Source organism: Amborella trichopoda, chromosome 4 (genome assembly GCF_054954075.1).
Source record: "Amborella trichopoda isolate Santa Cruz 75 chromosome 4, AtrichopodaSantaCruz75HAP2 v2.0, whole genome shotgun sequence".
Lineage (NCBI taxonomy): Eukaryota > Viridiplantae > Streptophyta > Magnoliopsida > Amborellales > Amborellaceae > Amborella > Amborella trichopoda.
Genome location: NC_142339.1, coordinates 6,345,520 through 6,365,044, shown reverse-complemented (window position 1 = coordinate 6,365,044; position 19,525 = coordinate 6,345,520). Strand labels below are relative to the sequence as shown.

The following is a 19,525-nucleotide window of genomic DNA, read 5'->3' as shown; positions in this document are numbered from 1 at the left end:
CTAACAATTAGATTCAGATCGAACGACTAAGAAGTAGGGTGACATATAACTTATATGTTGTTGAGATCAAATAGAAACATTTCGTTCTCTGGGGTTTAAAAGGATAGTTGTATAAGTAAAATTCCCTATAAGTTTATTTTGTATAAATTTATAATGGACACTGACAAATGACAACTAATTCATTATCAAAATAATTTGAATAAATTATTTGTGATAACGAGTAAATCCAAATACAGGCTAAGACTATTTTCTTTGTTACAAAGAGGTCACAATCACATTTGATCTTAGATGTGAAAATTGGATGCTACAGGTATTGCAAATGATGGTACTCAAAATCAAAAATAAATTTTTTGGAATTTTGTGTTAGACACCAAGTTGTTGAATTTCACTTTCGATGGTTACGTATGATTTTGAATTTCTTACACCAAAGGCAAATAGTATTATAGTATACTATCGCTTCTATGCTAGAAAAGAATGTCATGACACTTTTAGAGAAAAATAATTACATCTTATTTATTGTGAAGAAGCAGACAATCGCCATAAGATATTGCACCTAGGCACATCCGCATCCACAAAACGAGTTTCTGCCTTAGTTATAACTAATTACCTGAAATACCCCATGACAAAAAATTACTTATGTTGAACATAAAAGATATATCTATTAAATTATAGGTGTGGTTTGTATAGAGCGGAGGCTCCAAATAATCTATATAAAGCACACCTTCAAATAGTGTTGAGAAATATAGTTTTGTAAACACCCCACTCGAAATTCTGGCTAAGGGAACTCCTAAAAACCTCGATTCTGAGCCTAAAGGACCACACAAACTTTTGTAGACAAATTATAGGCAACTTAGACCTAATATAATTACTTTAAAATTACCGAAAACTATCCCAACATGAAGTACAACGTGAGAGATTTCCAACAGTTCAAGAATCGCCTGAATCGGACTTACGGATAAAAAGAATCAATAAGTGACAATTTAATTTCTGCGAGACTTAAGTTTCGAGCTGCAGGCCGGGTTATAATGCCCCCTGGCAGGCTCAGGGGCAGCCTGATGATGCAGTGAAGATATTTTTTTTAATTAGATAAAGCAAAAACTTCAAGATAAATCCAAAAAAATATGAAAAAACTCCAAAAAAAACTAGAAAAATCACCAATTGAATCGTATAAATAACTTGCTCCATAACCCAAAAAAGGACTAGAGAGAAAAGAGGAAGAAATCACTTAGAAATTCTCAAAATTAGCAAAATAGCCCAAAAAAAAAAAAAAAAAAAAAAAAACCCAAAACTCTGGGTTTTAGGTCCTTAGAGGTTGTATTTCTTTCTTTGTTTAATTTAGTTTGTTTTTCTTCATTTAATTATCTGTTTTATTATATATTTTTCTAAAAATTAAATTATTATTAGATTCGATTAAATTTATAAGAGTTTTTTAGGTCAAAATATGGATTTGTAGCTAGCACTGCCTGTGGACTTGGAAAAAGACCGGATCTGTATAGATTTGGGAGTTTTCTGAGCCCATAATTCAAGCGATCCTGCTCTCTCTACTTTTTCAAAATTTAACTCAATTTTTTTCTCTAAGATTTGAGCGGAACTCATCTCAGATATTATCGCAGATCGGAGCATCAACAATTTGACGCCCATCGTGTGGCCCTTGAACTTGAAATTCTTACTTTAGACTTGAAAAACCTTTTTTTTTTTCTTTTTTTTTTTCTCATATTTATTTTCCTAGAAAAAAAAAGGAATAGAAATGAGATAGATTTGAAAATATTTCTTAGATTCTATCTTTTCTTTCTAGATCTTACCTTTTCTCTCTCCATAAAAAATTTAGGATTTTTTTTTCGCCTCAATATTTATGATCTTTTAGATTTATTTTTTAGATCAAACTTTATCATCTTTTTTGAGATCATCGATCGTTTAGATTATATTTATCATCTTTGTTTTTTAAGAACAACTTTAGATTCATCTTGATATCATCTATATCATTTGTATCATCTTTTTTAGATCTTCTTTCATTCATGCATATCATCTTTAGATCATATTTTTTCTACTTTGGATCATATTTATCTTTTTTAAGTGTGCCTTTATCTTTTTAGAATACATCTATTAGAAAGAATCTTTATGTCTTTCCTAAAAAAAAGAAAAAATTTAAAAAAAAAGAAAAAAAAAAAAGATCTAGGCATTCTTTGTTTTATCTGTTTAGATTAGAAATAGATCTGTTTTTCTTTTTTTTCTTTTTCCTTTTTTTATCTTGTCTTTTGCTTTTTAAGCCTTATGCTTTTCTCCCTACTTTAGGAACCCTAGATGGTAGACCCTACCTAAACTTCACAACTTTTCTCGTTGCCCTAAGAATTCTAGAACTAGGGCAAAAAATTCTTAGATTTACCAATTCTAACAAGCAACGACATCCAAAACACCGAGATGGTGGCGTAAATAGGAAGAGCATCCTGATCCAAGTCCGAAACTCCAAGTTTCAGGTCCTTAGAGGTAAATATCACTTTCTTTGCTGAATTTAGTTTGTTTTTCTTCATTTAATTCTCTGTTTTATTTTATTTTATTTTTTTTGAAAATTAAATTATTATTAAATTTGATTGAATTTACAAACGTTTTTTAGGTCAAAATACGGATTCAGATCTGGTTTTTTTCTTAGCTCATAATTCAAGCGACCCCACTCTCTCTACCTTTTCAAATTTCAACTCATTTTTTTTTTGTTAAGATTTGAGCAGATATTGTCTCAAAGATCTGTGCAGATCGAAGCGTAAACAAGTTTCAATACTAGAAATCTTTGTGATAGCCTTAAAATATATTTTTATCGTTAATTATAAAATTTAAAACTTCAAAAATAGTGTAGATCAAGCATATGTATGAAAACTTGAAAATCTTGAAAATTAACGGTTCTAAAATGCATTACAAGATGCACTATTTCAAAACTTGAAATCCATTTTTTTCTCATCTCCACACATCTTGATGTCGAGATAATCAATTTGATAATATTTGAGCATCAAAACAACCTCTTCTAGTGAACTTTTTGAGGTGGGCTTTAATTTTATTGTTTAGAGCCTTCGTTCTATATAAAATATTGAGCATATTAATACACTTTAAAAAAAGGTAACCTAAAACTGTTTTGGGATGCGTTAAAAATGTTCTAAAGTCAAACTATGGGAGAAATGCGACTACATAGAAGTGTGAGATTTAGTATTGTATAATATCGATTGAGTACTTTGTAGTAGATAAGGAGTATGTTTTTTCGTAAACTATGGAAGTATTACTTAATGGATGAGGTTTCAATAAGGTCTAGGCTTTATAAAAACAAAATAAAGCCTCACCTCAAATCCTCGTCCGTAAATACTTTTGGTAACAGTCAATTTTCAATATTGACAATAAAATTTGAAATTAAAAAAATATAATTTCAAAATAGTACAGATCTTACGGATATGTTACACTTATTTTTTAAGACAAAATGGATGGTGTAGATAATTTGTTATAATATATATACTATTTTTAGAACTTGAAATCTATTTTTTTTAACAACCATAATGTTCAAGTCGAGATGATCGATGTAAAGGCTTTCCAATACTTAATTACAATTTTGAATGAGTTATGACATGAGGATTTACTTAATTTGATAAGTCTGCAGCCCTATCCAACCATTCTCATTGCTTGATTTATATTTTAGTAAAAATATCAATAAAATGGTTAAAAAAATACCCAAACTGCCCTCTTTACCAGTTTGAAAGCTTGAAACTTTGCCATTTATTTTACTTAAGCTAAATAATTAAAGTATCCTTGTTTTTCAAACTCATAACATGTTTTTTATGTAAAAATTTATCAATTTGATTTTGGAGCGAAGTAGCTTAAGTACGGTTGCATTACCAAAATACCCAACTTGTCGTGGTTTAGGCAGTTGAGGACCTTGAGGTATTCTTTAACAAAGTTCTTAGGTATGTGCCGAAGCAAATATATTTTAAAAAGCAATTGCCTTGTTGGTAAAATTCGTGTTTTAAAAAGATACCCCCGGAATCGCCCGATCGGACTCAGAATTTGTGAGGTTGACTGGTGCCCTAAATATATTGAGAATGGAGGCGGTTATAGAAATAACAGAGGGTGCGCTAATTGAATTGGGCGGTTCATCTGGGTACACAACAATTTTTAATATTATTTATTGTTTATTTATTTTCAAAATTTTAATCTTTTAATGGCCAATTCCCCACGCAGATTATGTTTTATTACCGACTACACTTAAATGAGAAGTTATTCCATCTCCTTAATAAGGGGTGGAGCCCTTTGTGTGCCCACTCCACCCTATGTAAAGGACCAGCCACCAACCATATAGGGCTCAGAATTTACCTAGTTTGGATTTGATATTCGAATTTTAGATCTTATTTAGATGCGGCTATGGGTTCATGATTTGGATTAGATGGGTCGGGTTTGGATCCAAAATTTGGATCCGAATAGTACTTCAGATCAGATTCGAGTGCAGGTGGTTCCGATCAGGATCCGACCTAGTTATAAAAATATTATATATATATATATGTTAAATAGTATTTTCCGTTATATATTATTTATAGATATAAGAGAATATATAAAATAATTATTTTGGATCTGATTGGGTCCGGATCCCAAACCAAATCCCATGTATATTTTTCTGATCTGAATATTCTAGATCCAATTTGGCCCAAATTTATATTTGGATCCCATGTATACATTTCGAATCTGAATTTGCATAGTTTTTATTTTGATTAAAAAATGTTATGAGGGATTTTGTAGATCGACATGACAGGAACTGGGACAAAAATCTAGCAAATTTGGTGAAAAGAGTGAAAAATCGATGTTTTTTTTTTTAATTTGGGGTTAAAAAACACCGAAGTTTCTACTCTCGATTCCTTCCACCGGGGGCTCTGATCAAATAAATCAGAATATGGCTTTGATAGTGGGATAAAAAATGAACAATTTGAAACTAATTTTAAGTTCTTTCTTTATGATTTGAGGGAGAAAATCAAAGAAGGGCGGATCTTTTTGTGGTTGATATTTCATGAGTTTCCTTTTGGAAACAGGCTTGGACCCGATTAGTAGTTGATATTAGCGATGCTACATCTTAAGTTTGATTTCTATTGTTGAAATTCTCCCCCCACCCAAAAAAAAAAAAAAGGTTTCTATAAAAATCTCATAAAATTTGAAATTTAGTGATATTAAACTTGGTTTGGATCAAAGATTGATTAATTTGTTCAAATCGAATGATTTGGGGAAAATGACCAAAACATGTTTGAATCTACGTATTTTTCTATTTTACCACTTCTTTTAACATGAAATAGGTTTCATGCTCGGTCACATCACCCATGATTCTAAACAAAAATTGGCCCATTACCCTATGTTTTTCAAGTCAGCTCGGATAGTTATGAGGCGACTCCTTTATTTTTTTATTTTACATGTGATTCCCTTAAGTTGGCCCGCATCACTAACGTGTGTGTAATTATCTCATTTGGTAGAATATTGTACTTCTACTCCCCCAGTCGACAAGGCTACTTGGGAGGTTTTCCCAGTTTGAAATTTAGGGAACAACCAAAGGGACGCTAGATGATTATTTTAAAAAAAACAAATTCGAAATTTGAGTTTTCTATCGCTTAAATCTCACCCTTCATAAATAGCACGGTCTATGTTCAATCTTGATACGTATTCTATGTATATAATGGAAAACACATTCAAGAATCATTTTAGGAGCACTCGTTTGATTCCAATTTTTGAACATACACTTAATTCACTATGATGAACAATAAAAATAAAAAATTGAAAGCGCATCATAAAAAATGATTTATTTTAATCCAATAAATGTAAATTGACCATTCGATGGAAGATTAAATCTAGTCCTTAAAAGGCACACTTTTTTTATCCTAATTTCTATATATGATCTTATGAACAATTCTAAATAAAAAAAATATTGATTTTTAGTTCTTAAAGCCTTAGATCTCTATGTCCATCAAATGTCCCATCTAGATTTATTGCTGGAGAGTGACTCATTTTTTGACATTTTATAGGGTACAAGTTCAACTTTTTTCTTTTTTGGAATTGATTATCATAATGAAGAGAGTACGATTACAAAAAATTGGTATCATAGAAATGCCACAAAGGTGGTTTTTAATAAGCATTTTCATTATATTATAATTTAACCATAACATGAAATGACATGTAGTTGGCATACAAACGCATATGTAGATGTAGAGGTAAGGCGCACCTTCAAATTTTATCGTGGTATACAATTTTGATGTAAAATATTTGCAAGATTATCTCAAAATTTAATTTTATATCTAATTACAAAATTTTAAAACTTTAAAATGGTTAAAATCAAGTAGATTTGTAAACATATGAAAATCTTGAAAATAGACGGTGTAAATAATATGTTGTAAAATACACTATTTCTGAGACTTAAAATCTTTTTATTTTTCATGGTCATACATCTCGATGTGGAGATGACCGATCAAAGTGTTTTTCAACAGTAAAACAACCTTTTCCGATGGAATTTTGAGATGCATCAATAGTTCTATATTATATAAACTTTTTCCTTTATCTTTTGTACATTGAGGTTACAATTATCCCCACTCATTAGATGTCAAATTGGATGGTTTGGGATGAGTCACAAAATTCGAGAATTTTTTTTAGAACTTTGTATCTATTCAATGACATTCTAATGACAACCCATTTTGAAATCTAAAGGACTAAAATGATGTGACCTCTATGTACAAAAGATAAATGGTCTCTTTGTAGACAATCCCATATATATAACCTTTTTGTCTTTAACTTTTACAATGAAATAATTTTCTATGTAGAGGAAAGAGGGAAAAAGGGAAAATAAGCAAAGCATAAAAAATAATAGAAATGAGGTAATTAGGGCTTCTAATTTTTTATTTTGTTATTTTTTTAAGAGACTAAAATTAGAGTTTTAGAGTTAATTTGAATTCTCTAGTTTTGTTTTATTATTTTTAAAAGGATTGAAATTTAGATTTTTAGAGTTTATTTGAATTCTCTAGTTTTCTTAGAATATTTGTGTCTTTTTTGTTGCAAAGATTTGAGTGGAAAAATCGAAAGATTTAAAATTAATTAGGATCTCTTGACAATCAAGCTAAATTCTTGAGATTTTTCTTCTATAAATATGTAACTGTCGGATTAAAAAAAATTAAAAAAATTGAATCTTGTGAAAGATCTTTGCGAAGGTATATTCTCATTAAATCCAACCATAAAAGACTAGTGTCCGAGCACCATCCCCTGGGGCCGAGTGAGCATAAGGCCAGCCCGGTCCGACCCTCTTTTCCTCACTCGTACAAAGTAGGAGAGCAATACATGCTCCATGGGAGCCCCATCCAATTCCCTTTATTCAAAAAATGTTAATTGCGGGTGAGACATGAACCCTATCCAATTCCCTTTATTTAAAAAAATGTTCATTACGGGCGAAATTCCTTAAAAGTAAAAAAAACATTTAATAGTTGAAGCTCAAATGATGCTACCACCAAGACATTCCAGTTACAGGAAAAACTGTTCTTAAGTCAGTTATTGTGCATTGCGGAAAACAATAATTTTAATTTTTTTGCCATCCATTGCTACTTATCCATCCATGCGGATAATGCAACGGAGACCAATCCCTTGGAAGAGTAGATCTAAAGCCTTGTTTATGTCTTGGAAATTTAGCTCATGCGTGATGAATCCTTCCAATCGGAGTTCCTGCCAAAACCCACCCTTTCAAGAATCAATTCCATTGACAAATAAAAGAAAATTTTTAATTAGTGGAAACAATGTTTTTAAACAAGGCTCGGGCCTTGGACCTAGCCTTGGCCCGAGCCCAATAACTTGAGTGGATTCGGCTGAGTAGTGTAGAAAACTCAAAATGCTTAAAGAAATAAAAGAATGATTTCAATAGAATTGTTTAAACAAAAATAAAAATTATAAAAGTTCCATGAAACCATAGAAAATACAAAAAAGTTGAAAAATTCTAAAAAAATTGTATAAAAATATGGATTTAGAAAAGGATGTGGTTTGCATAAGATTGCAACCTTTAACGATCAAATTAAGATGTACCTCCAAACTTTACCATGAGATGCAATTTTAGTGTTTAAAATTTTTAGGATAATGTGAACATCTATTCTTATTTCTACCTATACAATTTTAAACTCCACAATCAGTTCAAATCAGATCTATAAATACATGAAAATATTGAAAATAGACGGTCTAGACAATGTATTACAAGATGTACTATTTTGAGAAATTGAAATCTTTTATTTTCTCCATATCTATACATGTCGATTTCAAGATGATCAATTAAATTTTTCCAACATCAAAACAACCTTATTCGAGGGATATTAGAGGTGCTCTTTAATTCTACATTTTAAGGTGTCAACTTTATATAACTTTTTCCTTTACAAAAAAATAAGTTTATAGTTGCAAGACATTTTAGAAAAATTTTGAAAAAGGGAAAATATAAAAATAGATTATATGACAAAAAAATATGGCAATTTCCTGCATAAACTGGGACCTTAGTCGGTTCTATTTTGAACCACTAGGTTCATTTCTGATCTGAGCCAAAATTATTATATATAATAAATAAATTATAAAAGCCTTAGGCTTTATGACAAAAAGTGAAACCCCTCTTCCAAACCCCATACAAAGTCAAAGGCTCAGGTCTGGCTCTGGCCCTATTGGGGCCGAACATGGCTGAATACAATTAGAAAAGAAGAAAAACAAGGAAACGAGGACCATGCAGGGCTGAAGAGGGCTAGTCAGAACCTGGCCTGGCTGCCACATTTTGTGGCCCAAGCACTTGTTTTTTTATGGCCGGTCCAACCCGTATCTAATTGTTTTTTTATGGCCTGTCCCCATTGGAACAGCATATATATATATATATATATGTGTGAAGCAGGTTCTGATGCAATTTTTTTCTCTTTATATTTTGCATTAAGCGGCGTCCTGTGTGTGTGCACAGAAAGAAAGAGAGGAAAAATCATTTATCACCTTCTCAAGGTACTTCTCTCCGAAGAAGGGAATATCGGTCTTCGGTTTAACTCCCCCCAATAGTGATCCGGTTAACATTTTTCCGGTGATGATCTCAAAGGAGTTGAAGCTTACCGAATCTCCTTGCCCCACTCCCAAAATCACGGTGAGGCCCCATCCCTGGATATGAAATTCAGAACTTCCTTTCATCACATTCTTTTAATGATATCCTTTTCGACTGCAAACGGTAATTCCACAAAAACAAGTTGTGACAACTTACAGTGCGACTGCCTAAAAATGCTTCCTTAATGAGAGAGGCGATCCCAGCACATTCGAAGCAGTAATCTGCTCCTCCATTTGTCATCTCTTTAAGAACCTGTACACCATAAATGATATAGGAAATATAAGTTCATAGCCCACAAAAGGCATGCTTCAGTTGTGACAATTGAGAGAATGACCTGATTTAGGGGTTTGTCATTCAACTCCTTTGGATTGATGAAATCAGTGAGCCCAAACTGCTTCCCTGTTTTATGATAAATAAAAATGAAACATTGACTTTGGAGTTTATTACAAAAATCTGTTCAAAATGGTTGGAAAGGCACCTAAAAAGAGTCTTGCCCAAGAGGATGAAATCCACAAAATCAATCATAGTAGTAGTAGTAGTAGTGATTGTTAGTTTACAAGAGGGAGAGGAGCAGTGCATCTCTCAAATCTTTTACATGTTTCTTTTCATCGCATTCCCACCATCAAGCTAGTAATCGAATTAAAATACTCTTTACTTGTTTCTCAACCCCAAATTTGCAGCAATTAACATTTAATGAAGACTTGAACAAAAAATGAAAAAAAGGTACGAGTTGGACAATTGGTTAGCCTTACCAGTATTTTCTTTCCTATATTTGTTTTAGGCTTATCCAATTATTTTTAGGTTCCCTCATAAATCCCACCTCATAAACCCCTATTTTGTTTTATTCTTATCTTTTTTGGATCACCATTTCAGACGAATGCTAATCGACGATCCAGTGATCCAACATAAATTTGGGTTTTACTAGGTCACTGATGTGGGGACGATCCACCCCATTGATTTAGGTTATATTAGCGTTAAACATGCTCTTCAGAAGAAGATGAGCCCTAATTTTCATACATGTCCTAGAAATTGGAATTTTATCAAAACACAACTAACTTTTCAATAATTTAGCAATTTGCCTTTTCTCAACGATTCCAACTCATGGCCATGTTGATGTGCGTACTGATTTAAATTAAACTACATAGGTAAAATGTTAAATAGTTGATTTTTTTTTGCATGCTTTAAAAGACGGCTTAAAATTTTAATAGAATTATATTATCCGATTAGTTGGGATAAGGCTTGGATGATAATAACGACATTGTTCTTTAAAAATAAAAGTCCTTCCTACTTTCATTTTTATAGTTTAGTTATTTTTCTAGTCCGGATATTTTGAAGGCTATTGCCATGCCTCTAATCTTCGAATTATATGCTGCCACCAAATAACGGGGTAAGAGTCAATGGGACTCTAGGTAGAGTCCAACCCGTTATGATATGTAAAACTGATATAAAAGGGGGCTTAAAACGGCCGTTACATCTATAGAATAATGGTTGTCGCTAATGGGCCCAACCCGCTATGATATGTAAAACTGATATGAAAGGGAGGTTAAAAATGGGTCTATTATTTTCTCTCTCTTGTGCATACTCTCTCTCTTTCTCAAAATCTTCCCAAAAATCGCTCATTTTCTTTCTCAAAATCTTCCCAAAAATCGCTCATTTTCTCTCTCTTTTATGCTTACTCTCTCTGTTTCTTTCTCAAATTATGATATACAAACAACCTCTCTCTCTAATTAAGATATGGAAACAATGTAGAGATATAGAAAAATGTTAAGATCTCTCTTGTACATACTTATACTCTCTCTCGCTCTCAAATTTAGTTATTTTAAAATAAATGCCTATTCTATCTCTCTCTTCTCTTAAAGCTAAGAATGTGTCCTACAATTTCTATAGAATTAAGACCTTTTTTATTTTCGCCACACGTGTCCACTCTTTAATTCTGACTTAATGATGTAGTATATAGATATAAGTATATCTGTTTAAATAGCTATTTTTACTTTATTCAAAAAAAGCTGCTGAAATCACATGTTACGGATCATACATTATCTGAGAAAGGTTTATGAAGCGTTACCGAGCTCGAATTTATCAGGGTTGATATCCACACCAATAATCTTTGCAGCTCCTCGCACTCTAGCTCCCTCAGCAACCTGCAACAACCTCACCAAGGATTAATGGAGACCATCGTGCATGTGGTTACATTGTATTAATAATTATTTTTTAATTGCAATACCTATTCCAAAGAATGTATTAGTTTCTTTATTGAAAACACTATTTTGTAAAATTGTAATTGTTATATTTATTACGGAAAAGTGTAATAATTTTCTAAGAATGATCATCTTGTAAATTGTTATTCTTATATTTGTTAAAATAGAATGCATAAAATCTTAAATATTAATAATTCTTCTTTGTAATTGTGTGGATTACATTAAAATTTTAAATTTAAACAAAGTAATATCTTGAAAATTCTATTTAAATGTGATATGAATGTAATTGTCAAAATATTTAGAAAGGAAATGATTTTTTATTATTCACATATTTTTGTAAAATAATGAAAGCAGTAATGCATTACCCTATTTTCTTGAAAATCGAAAAAATAACATTTATAATAATCTTAATTTTTTTAAGGCAGATCAGATCGAGTTACCTAATCCAAAACCGTTCCAGGCTGCTTTTCTAGAAAACCATCATATTTGAGTTTTCGATTACAATTGTATAAGGTTATTTTGGTCGTATACCAAAATCAAATTCTATATAAAGAAACGTATACAATAAGACCGCTTAACTTTGTTTATGGCTATAAGATTTGAAATTGAAAGGTCGAGAGTGTATCATTGATTAAGCTCAAAGTTAAAAAAAAATTAAAAGGTCGAGAGTTTGCCATTGATTAGGCTCAAAGCTAAAATATAAAAAATAAATAAAATAAAATCTGAAGTGACATTGATGGCTAGGATTATATATGACCTCCTTATTCAAAAGATAAATAGTCATGTAGTACACAACACTTTTATCTAAGGGTGCAGTTGGCATAAGGGTCCATCCGTAAGTGTAGAGGTAAGGTGTACCTTCAAATTTTATCATGGTATATAATTTTGATATAAAATGTTTTTAGGATTATCTTAAAATCTATTTTTATATCTAATTATAAAATGAAAAATTAAAAATATGGTTAAAATCAAGTAGATCTATAAACATATGAAAATCTTGAAAATGGATGGTGTAGATAATATGTTGTAAAATGCACTATTTCGGATACTTGAAATCTTTTTATTTTTTATAGTCATACATCTCGATATCGAGATGATCAATCAAAGGGTTTTTCAACATTAAAACTACCTTTTCCGATGAATTCTTGAGGGGCATCCGTAGTTCTACATTATAAAATAGCATCCTCATATAAACTTTTTTCCTTTATCTAAACCTTGGTTTCATTTCATTTAATCAAGGAATTTATTCACAGATATCTCTTCGTCGGCTCATTCACTCTTTCAACGTAGGAAAAATCAGGTGGTTAGAATTCTAACCGCCCGAATAATCGGAATTCAGCCGGTTTTGGTGAACAGGCCGGCTATTTAAATATATATAGAAAATCCAAAAAAATAAGGGATTTTATTTGTAATGTATTTTTTAATATTTTTCATATTTTGGTAAAGATTGGAAATTTTTTTGGCTATTAATATCTATTTTTATATTTTTCTATCTTTTTTGAAAATTTTAAAAATACTCCTAAACATAAATCGATTATTTAAAATTGACTTTTTTCATTAATTTTCAACTTCATTTGGATGTGCTTTGTTTAATCATGCTTTAAATATATTTGTAATATTTTGTTTGCATTTTTTGTGTTTTTCTAACACTTTCTTGACAGCCTGAGACTTGCCCAGTCAAGCTGGTTGAACCGACCGATTTACTGATTACGTCGGTTTAGCCGCTTCCAGCCCATGTCTGGTTAACCGTCCGATTCGATTTTTCCTACATTGCTGTCTCTCTCTAGGTGATTTTACCTTGGATCTCAGCGTTTGTTCCACACTATCAAAGCAACTATTATGGCACGGCACCAAAGATCCAATTCTCTCTGCCTCCCTGCTACTCGCAATTCCATTATCTCATCCCGACAAATCGAACTGGAGTAAGAAAACAATTAAGTGCCGGTCTAATTGCTGAACTGGTTCACCCAGCTCAATTAAGTGCCGGTCTAATTGCTGAACTGGTTCACCCAGTTTAACCAAGCAGGTCCCAAGCGGTCTAAAAAGTGCTAAATTTTTTAAAAAAAAAACAGTTTACTTTAAAAATAAAGTATATTTAAAGCATAATTAAACAAAGCACATTCAAATGAAGTTGCAAAGTCGTAAAAATATAGATTTAATCAAAAACGATTTGTGCCTAAACGTATTTTAAAAAATTTACAAAACAAATACGAAAATATAAAAATAAGTATTCAAAACAAAAACACTTTCCAATCTTTGTCAAAATGATAAAGACCACTAAAAAAACATATTATAAATAAATTTCTTATTTTTTGAAATTTTATATATATTTTTGAAATTTTTTAAAATACTCCTTTGGAACAGCCAAAACCAGGTAGGCCAATGCCCTGCGATTCGACTGGCTGGTTCCAAGTTGGACCGGCGAACTTTGCCGACAATGATCTCATCTTCTTTGGTATTTACACATGGTCCGTCGACGTTAGATTGCTTTGTTGGGTCCACGAATGTAAATGTAAATTTCAAAAAAGTAGAGTTGGGTGTCGGTCAGGCCAATCCAGACTTGCCCCGACAAATCTAGAATTGGACCCGAGCATGACCTAAACCCAGCCAGATGCCGGTTCAATCAACTCGGATTGAACTCATAGGGTAGGGTCGGCCATGGTATCAAAATATATATATGATAATGCATTATAATTTGATAACAAAAAATATATATTTATATAGAAAATAATGAGTCGGGTTGGGGCAGGTTAAGTCTGACCCGATTAGGTTCAATACGGAGTGGAACCCAACCTGACCCATTTCAGGTCCATATTTTTTAACTCAGACGCGACCCACCTGGTCTAATTGCTAAACCGAAACAACCTTGTTGGGTTCTCTCACATGTAAACCTACGAGCTCTTAATCATCTCAATCTAAAGGGTGCGGTTTGTATAAGGTGTCAACCTTAAATCATTAAAGTAAGGAATAATTCTAAATTTTGTTGAAAGATGCAGTTTGGTGCAAAAAATTCTTACTGTGACTTAATAATCTATTTTTACTTCTAATTATTAAATGTAAAGCTTAAAAAATGGTGCAAGTTCAGTAGATCTATAAACACCTAAATTTTTTGAAAATGTGCTGTCTAAATAATATGTTACAAGATGCAATAATTTAAAGATTTGAAAATCTTTTTTTTTTTTCATAACCATACATCTCGAGGTCTAGATAATCAATTATAAGTTTTTTGTATTCAGAATATATATATAAAAGATTATGAGTCCCAAAAATAATGCATCCTGCAACACATTATCTAGACCATCTATTTTCACGAGTTTTCATATGTTTATAAATCTACTTGCTTTTAACTATTTTTTTAGTTTAAAATTTTATAATTAGATATGAAAATAAATTTTTAGATAATCCTAAAAAAAATTTACACCAAAATTACATGTTATGATAAAATTTGAAAGTGCGCCTTAATTAAATTATTTAAAGTTGCAACCTTATAGAAACCACACCCTAAAGTAAAACAAAAAAAAGTAGATATTCCCGGTGTTTGATTGGATCAAATCTGACCCAACTAATGCGGACAAAAAAAAAGAAGAAATAAAATTTATTATAAAACATATACAAACAAAATTTAAGAAACGTACGTGAAATTATTAAAAAGAAGTTCATATGATTTTTTTTTCTTTGCTTGTTTCATCTCTCTAGCTTGTGACCCTTCCTCATGTGAACCCTTCTTTCTCTCTCATTTGAACTCAAATCTCTCATGCCCTTCACTCTTTCAATTATGAGCTCAATCCTTCTCTAAAAGAGAACCAATTCAATGTCTCCCTAGATTAATATTGATATCTCCTACTTTCTCTTTTTCCTTCTAATAGGGATCAATCCAAAATACTTTCACCACTATCTTGTCACTTTTTCAACCTTGTTTTTATAAATAAACACCATCTACTATCTTTTTAAGGAAGTTATTTCTTAAATATCTCCCCTATAGCTTTGTATATCTAAACAAAAGCCTGCTCACGAGATTATGGGAAGAAAGTAAGTTGACTGTTGAATTAGAGAAAGTTTAGACATAGAGTAAATATAAGAAAATTTAAAATTGATTATAACAAGACAAAATATGGAAAGAGATAGGATGGATGGGTCATGGTGCCTTATCATGCCTATCTCTCTCCATGTCTCCCTATCTCTCTCTATAATATGTATAATTTCCCTATCTAGTTTTAATGTCCCTTTCTTTCGGCAATAAAAAATATTATCTTTAGGACCGTGTCTCTCTCTCTTAGGAAATCTATCTCTAGATAAGTTTCTATTTTCTTCACTCTGGTCACATATTTCTCTCTCTACCCATCTCTCTCCATACATTAGTTTTAGGTAGTCTATCTCTTTGGATAAGGTCCTCTCTCTCCCCTATGCATAGTTTCTCTTGCTATTTAGTTTTTATCTTCTCTCTCTACAAATTAAAAGGGTTCCTATCTCTCTTACCCGTATTATTTTTAGGTCTTTTTCTAGATAAGGTCCTAACTCTCTCCATATCTCCCCCTCTCTCTCTCTCTCTCCCCTACCATAATTTCTCTTTAATTTATATCTCCCTACCTCTCTCTACAATCAATTAGTTTTCATCTTCGCTCTCTCCAAATTAAAGTAAGGGGTTCTTATATCTCTCTCTACGTCTCTCCCCACTATCTTTAGGAAGTCTTTTTCTAGATAAGGTCCTGTCTCTCTCCACCACACAGTTATTCCATGCAGTTTAGATCTTCCTCTCTCTACTACAAAAAGTGTATATTCTCTCTTCTATAATTTTTATAAAATTAGGTTTTTATTTTTATTTTTGCGACATGGGTATACTTATGCTCAATGTTCAAAAGAAATCTTTTCGAACTTTGTGACACACTTAAGCTGTTAGATTTCACATCGAAAGATGATAAGTAATTATAACTTTTTTATATAAAAGGTAAATAATCTCATTGTATATAATCCCAAATAGATATAGATACTTAATATGACTCCCGATTTCTATCATCATCGTCATCAAAACTTTTTTTCAACTTTTTTATAATTATAAAAATTAGAAAGATATGCGCTCAAAAATATCAAAAGCATTTTTATATTTACAAAACTTAAAAAAAGACCTGCTTTGTACTTACCGCAAGCCCTACGGTTCCCAAACCAAAGATGGCTACAGTTGACCCAGCTTCCACATTTGCCACTTTCCAAGCAGCTCCCACTCCTTCACAAACCCAAGTATAGAAGTTAAATTCCTTGATTTTAACTTGAACAAAGTCATAGGTGAAAAGCAAATGGGAAAATATAATGGATGGAGTTCCTATAAAGCCTAGACCTTATTTAAAAAAATAAATAAGGTCAGACCTCCTCGAAACGCTTTCTACTACCATATGAGATATGTAGCTCAACAAATAGAATAGATATTGCATATTTATCAACATTTGAAAATAAACGGTCTAGATAATGTTTTACAAAATACATTATTTTTAAGACTTGAAATCTTAATTTTTTTTTTTTTACAACCATAATGATCAAGGTTGAGATGATTGATTTAAAGGTTTTCTGAAACCTAAATCGTAATTTTGATGAGTTTTAAGGTAACTTTTTTCAAATATAATATGACTCGTAACTAGGGGTGGCGGATTCGACACAAGTAGATTCCACACGAGTCTGGGACTAAACTTAAATATTTGACCCAGTGGGTTGGTTTTGGGTCCAAATGACCTAAATCCAACCTGGATTGGGCCTTGGTTTGAAACCATCCTAGACCTTATCTTGTTGGGTCGGATCCTAGATAACGCCGACCCAACCCAATTATTATTCGGTTGGCAATAGGCCCGGCAAGGCCTTTTAACATCACTACAATTATCAGATTTTACTCCTTTTCCAAAACAAAAAATCGCCACCATTATCATATTTTACTCCTTTTTCCAAAAAAAACACCACAATTATCACAGTTTACTCCTTTCCTCTCCACCCAAAAAAAAAAGAATAAAAAAAGAAAAACTCTAAACCTGTAGAGATTCCACAGCTGAGCAGGCAGGCGATCTCTGGTGGGATGCTTGGGTGAACCTTCACCACATTTGCAACATCCACCACTGTATACTGAGAGAAGCTCGAGACCCCCATGCTGTGGTAAACAACTTGTCTGGTTTGGGCAATGGTGAATCTTGATGTACCATCCCTAACCATGTCACCGGCGAATTGAAATTGAATGTTGCTGCAAATATTGCTCCTGTCGGACCGGCAATCGGGACATTCGTCGCACTGTGGAACGCATACCGGCACCACGAGATCCCCTTCCTGTACTTCTTTGACCTCCTCGCCTACACTCTCCACAATCCTACAGAAACAACAGGTTCTAGCCATCAAAGGACTGTTTTCTTTTGTATTCAATCAAATGAATCCATTTATGTGCTCATATCAGTCTTTTTATTGTGGGAGAGATTTACCCCGATGCCTCGTGACCCAATATCCTTGGAAATGGTAGGGGTGGTTCCTGTGAGAGAGAAAGAGAGATTAGTGGCCGATGGCAGTATTTGAAACCACTACTAGGGCCGAGTATTCGGGCCATGCCCAATCCGAGCACTGGGACCGAGTGCCAGTTACTCAGGCTGAGTATGTAGCAGCAAAAAAATGTTAAAAAAAAGTTACAAAAAAATTAAAAAATAGGAAATGTATGTTTAAAAAGTGATGAAGCAAAACCATAAATACCGGGAGCACCAGGGTGGCGCCCCTGCTCTGGAACCTAGTTCCGGCATTCCATGACCAGGATCTTAATCAGAACTCATTTTAAATTTTTCGGGAGCTGGATCCTATTTATAGGATTCTCAATCCCAAGCACAAAGGATATCGATCCCACTGTTGTATGGAACGTGTTCTTTAAAATTGTAGATCTTCTTCATAAATAAATTGGATCCCCGCTCTCAGAATTTTAGAGGCGCGATCCCTATATTCCCGAAACTCCATCCCTATGTTCCCGAAACTTCCTAAAAGAAACTTTTTAAATATAATTAACTTTTAAAATAAAATAGTTATACTTTAAGCCAAATTTTTATACAAGTGGAGTTTTGCGATAGGAACACGGACTAATCATGCATGAAACACGATCCTTCTTTGAATGGAGTTCAATCATTTCCACATAGGAACGCGGTCATTCTTAGATAGGGTTGTGATCCTGTTGTTAATGGGAGCGCGATCGTAATGAATATGAGACTTCGATCCCATTTTACATGGAATACGTACCCATTAAATAAGGATCTAGATCATGATGTATTGGGAACGTGCTCCTTGTTCATAGGGGATCTAGATTTACTATTTTTACCCTCACTGGAACTCGCTCCCCGAGCTCCAGAGCTTTGAGCAGCCATCGATCTGACGCTTTCACTCCTGGAACCGGTGCCATTCCTGCTCTTGCTCCCGGTAACCATGAGAAAAACCCATCAAAATAAGATTAAAAAGTAGTAAAAAAATACATTTTGAAAAATAAATTTGTGACCATAGGTTTGTCCAAAATAATCTAAAAATGGGAAAAATGCAAAATACAAAAATAGGAAAAATGTAAAAAATAAGCATTCATGGCCAAAACACTTTTCCAATTTTTTCAAAATAATAGAATATATGTATAAAAAAAAAAAGAGACATCACAAATAAATTTCTTATTTCTATAATATTTTATTTTATTTTTTTAAATCCCCGAGTGGACACCCAACTCAGAGAAACTCGGGCGAGACCGAGTACTCGGAACTCGGACCGATTTGTCAAACAATGGTTGATGGTAGCTGAGGATGGGGATTAATGTTAAAAAAAAAAAAAAGCTGAGACTTGGATAAGTACCTTGAGCTTCCAGAAAGTGAGGTCCGTGTGACATGGGGAGGTGCACAGTATTTTGATGCGGACTTCCCATGGCTTAGGGGGAGCCACTTCTATCTCTTCTATCACTGGATCCTCCTCCAGGCTCCAGCAAACCGCAGCTGTAAAGCCCAATCTCAATCAGAAACGCATGCAGCTCTTATATATATATATATATATATATATATATACATATATATATATAGCGAGAGAGAGAGAGAGATTGATTTAATTCGATACCTTTGCATCGTATGGCCTTTCCTCTGGTTTCCTCCATTGATTGAAGGCACTTGAGCAATGGTCAGTGGGGGAGAACCTGCTTTTGTATAGTGCTGAGTGTACTCTTCTAAGCAAAACAGCTCTCTCCCAGCGATTTGACTGTCAT

The 19,525-nt window shown here is 32.7% G+C and overlaps 1 protein-coding gene across 3 annotated transcripts; it reads right to left on the bottom strand.

The window, feature by feature from the left end:
* Window positions 1–7,384: 7,384 nt before the first annotated feature.
* Window positions 7,385–19,436, bottom strand: LOC18439202 (alcohol dehydrogenase-like 1). Of its 3 annotated transcripts, none has more exons than XM_088864556.1 (10): window positions 19,381–19,436; window positions 18,535–19,262; window positions 17,742–17,788; window positions 17,304–17,632; window positions 16,431–16,513; window positions 11,160–11,235; window positions 9,429–9,493; window positions 9,251–9,346; window positions 8,992–9,150; window positions 7,385–7,707 (listed from the first exon to the last, which is right to left on the bottom strand). In XM_088864556.1, the coding sequence occupies exons 4-10, from the start codon at window positions 17,479–17,481 to the stop codon at window positions 7,591–7,593; spliced, it is 774 nt and encodes a 257-aa protein (XP_088720682.1). In that variant the 5' UTR covers window positions 17,482–17,632; window positions 17,742–17,788; window positions 18,535–19,262; window positions 19,381–19,436; the 3' UTR covers window positions 7,385–7,590. The 3 variants fall into 3 exon arrangements, with proteins under 3 accessions (XP_088720682.1, XP_006849437.1, XP_088720681.1); XM_006849374.4 differs by having other exon boundaries at window positions 19,126–19,262; XM_088864555.1 differs by lacking the exons at window positions 18,535–19,262; window positions 19,381–19,436 and adding an exon at window positions 18,004–18,515.
* Window positions 19,437–19,525: the final 89 nt, after the last annotated feature.

Excerpts from the sequence above, each read along its gene's own strand:
- LOC18439202 (XM_006849374.4), bottom strand. The coding sequence starts at position 19,417 with ATGGAGGAAACCAGAGGAAAGGCCATACGATGCAAAG. Across the intron at positions 17,789-19,125 it reads TCACTTTCTGGAAGCTCAAG|GAACCACCCCTACCATTTCC; the intron begins GTACTTATCCAA and ends TCTCTCTCACAG. Across the intron at positions 11,236-16,430 it reads TGGGAACCGTAGGGCTTGCG|GTTGCTGAGGGAGCTAGAGT; the intron begins GTAAGTACAAAG and ends AGGTTGTTGCAG.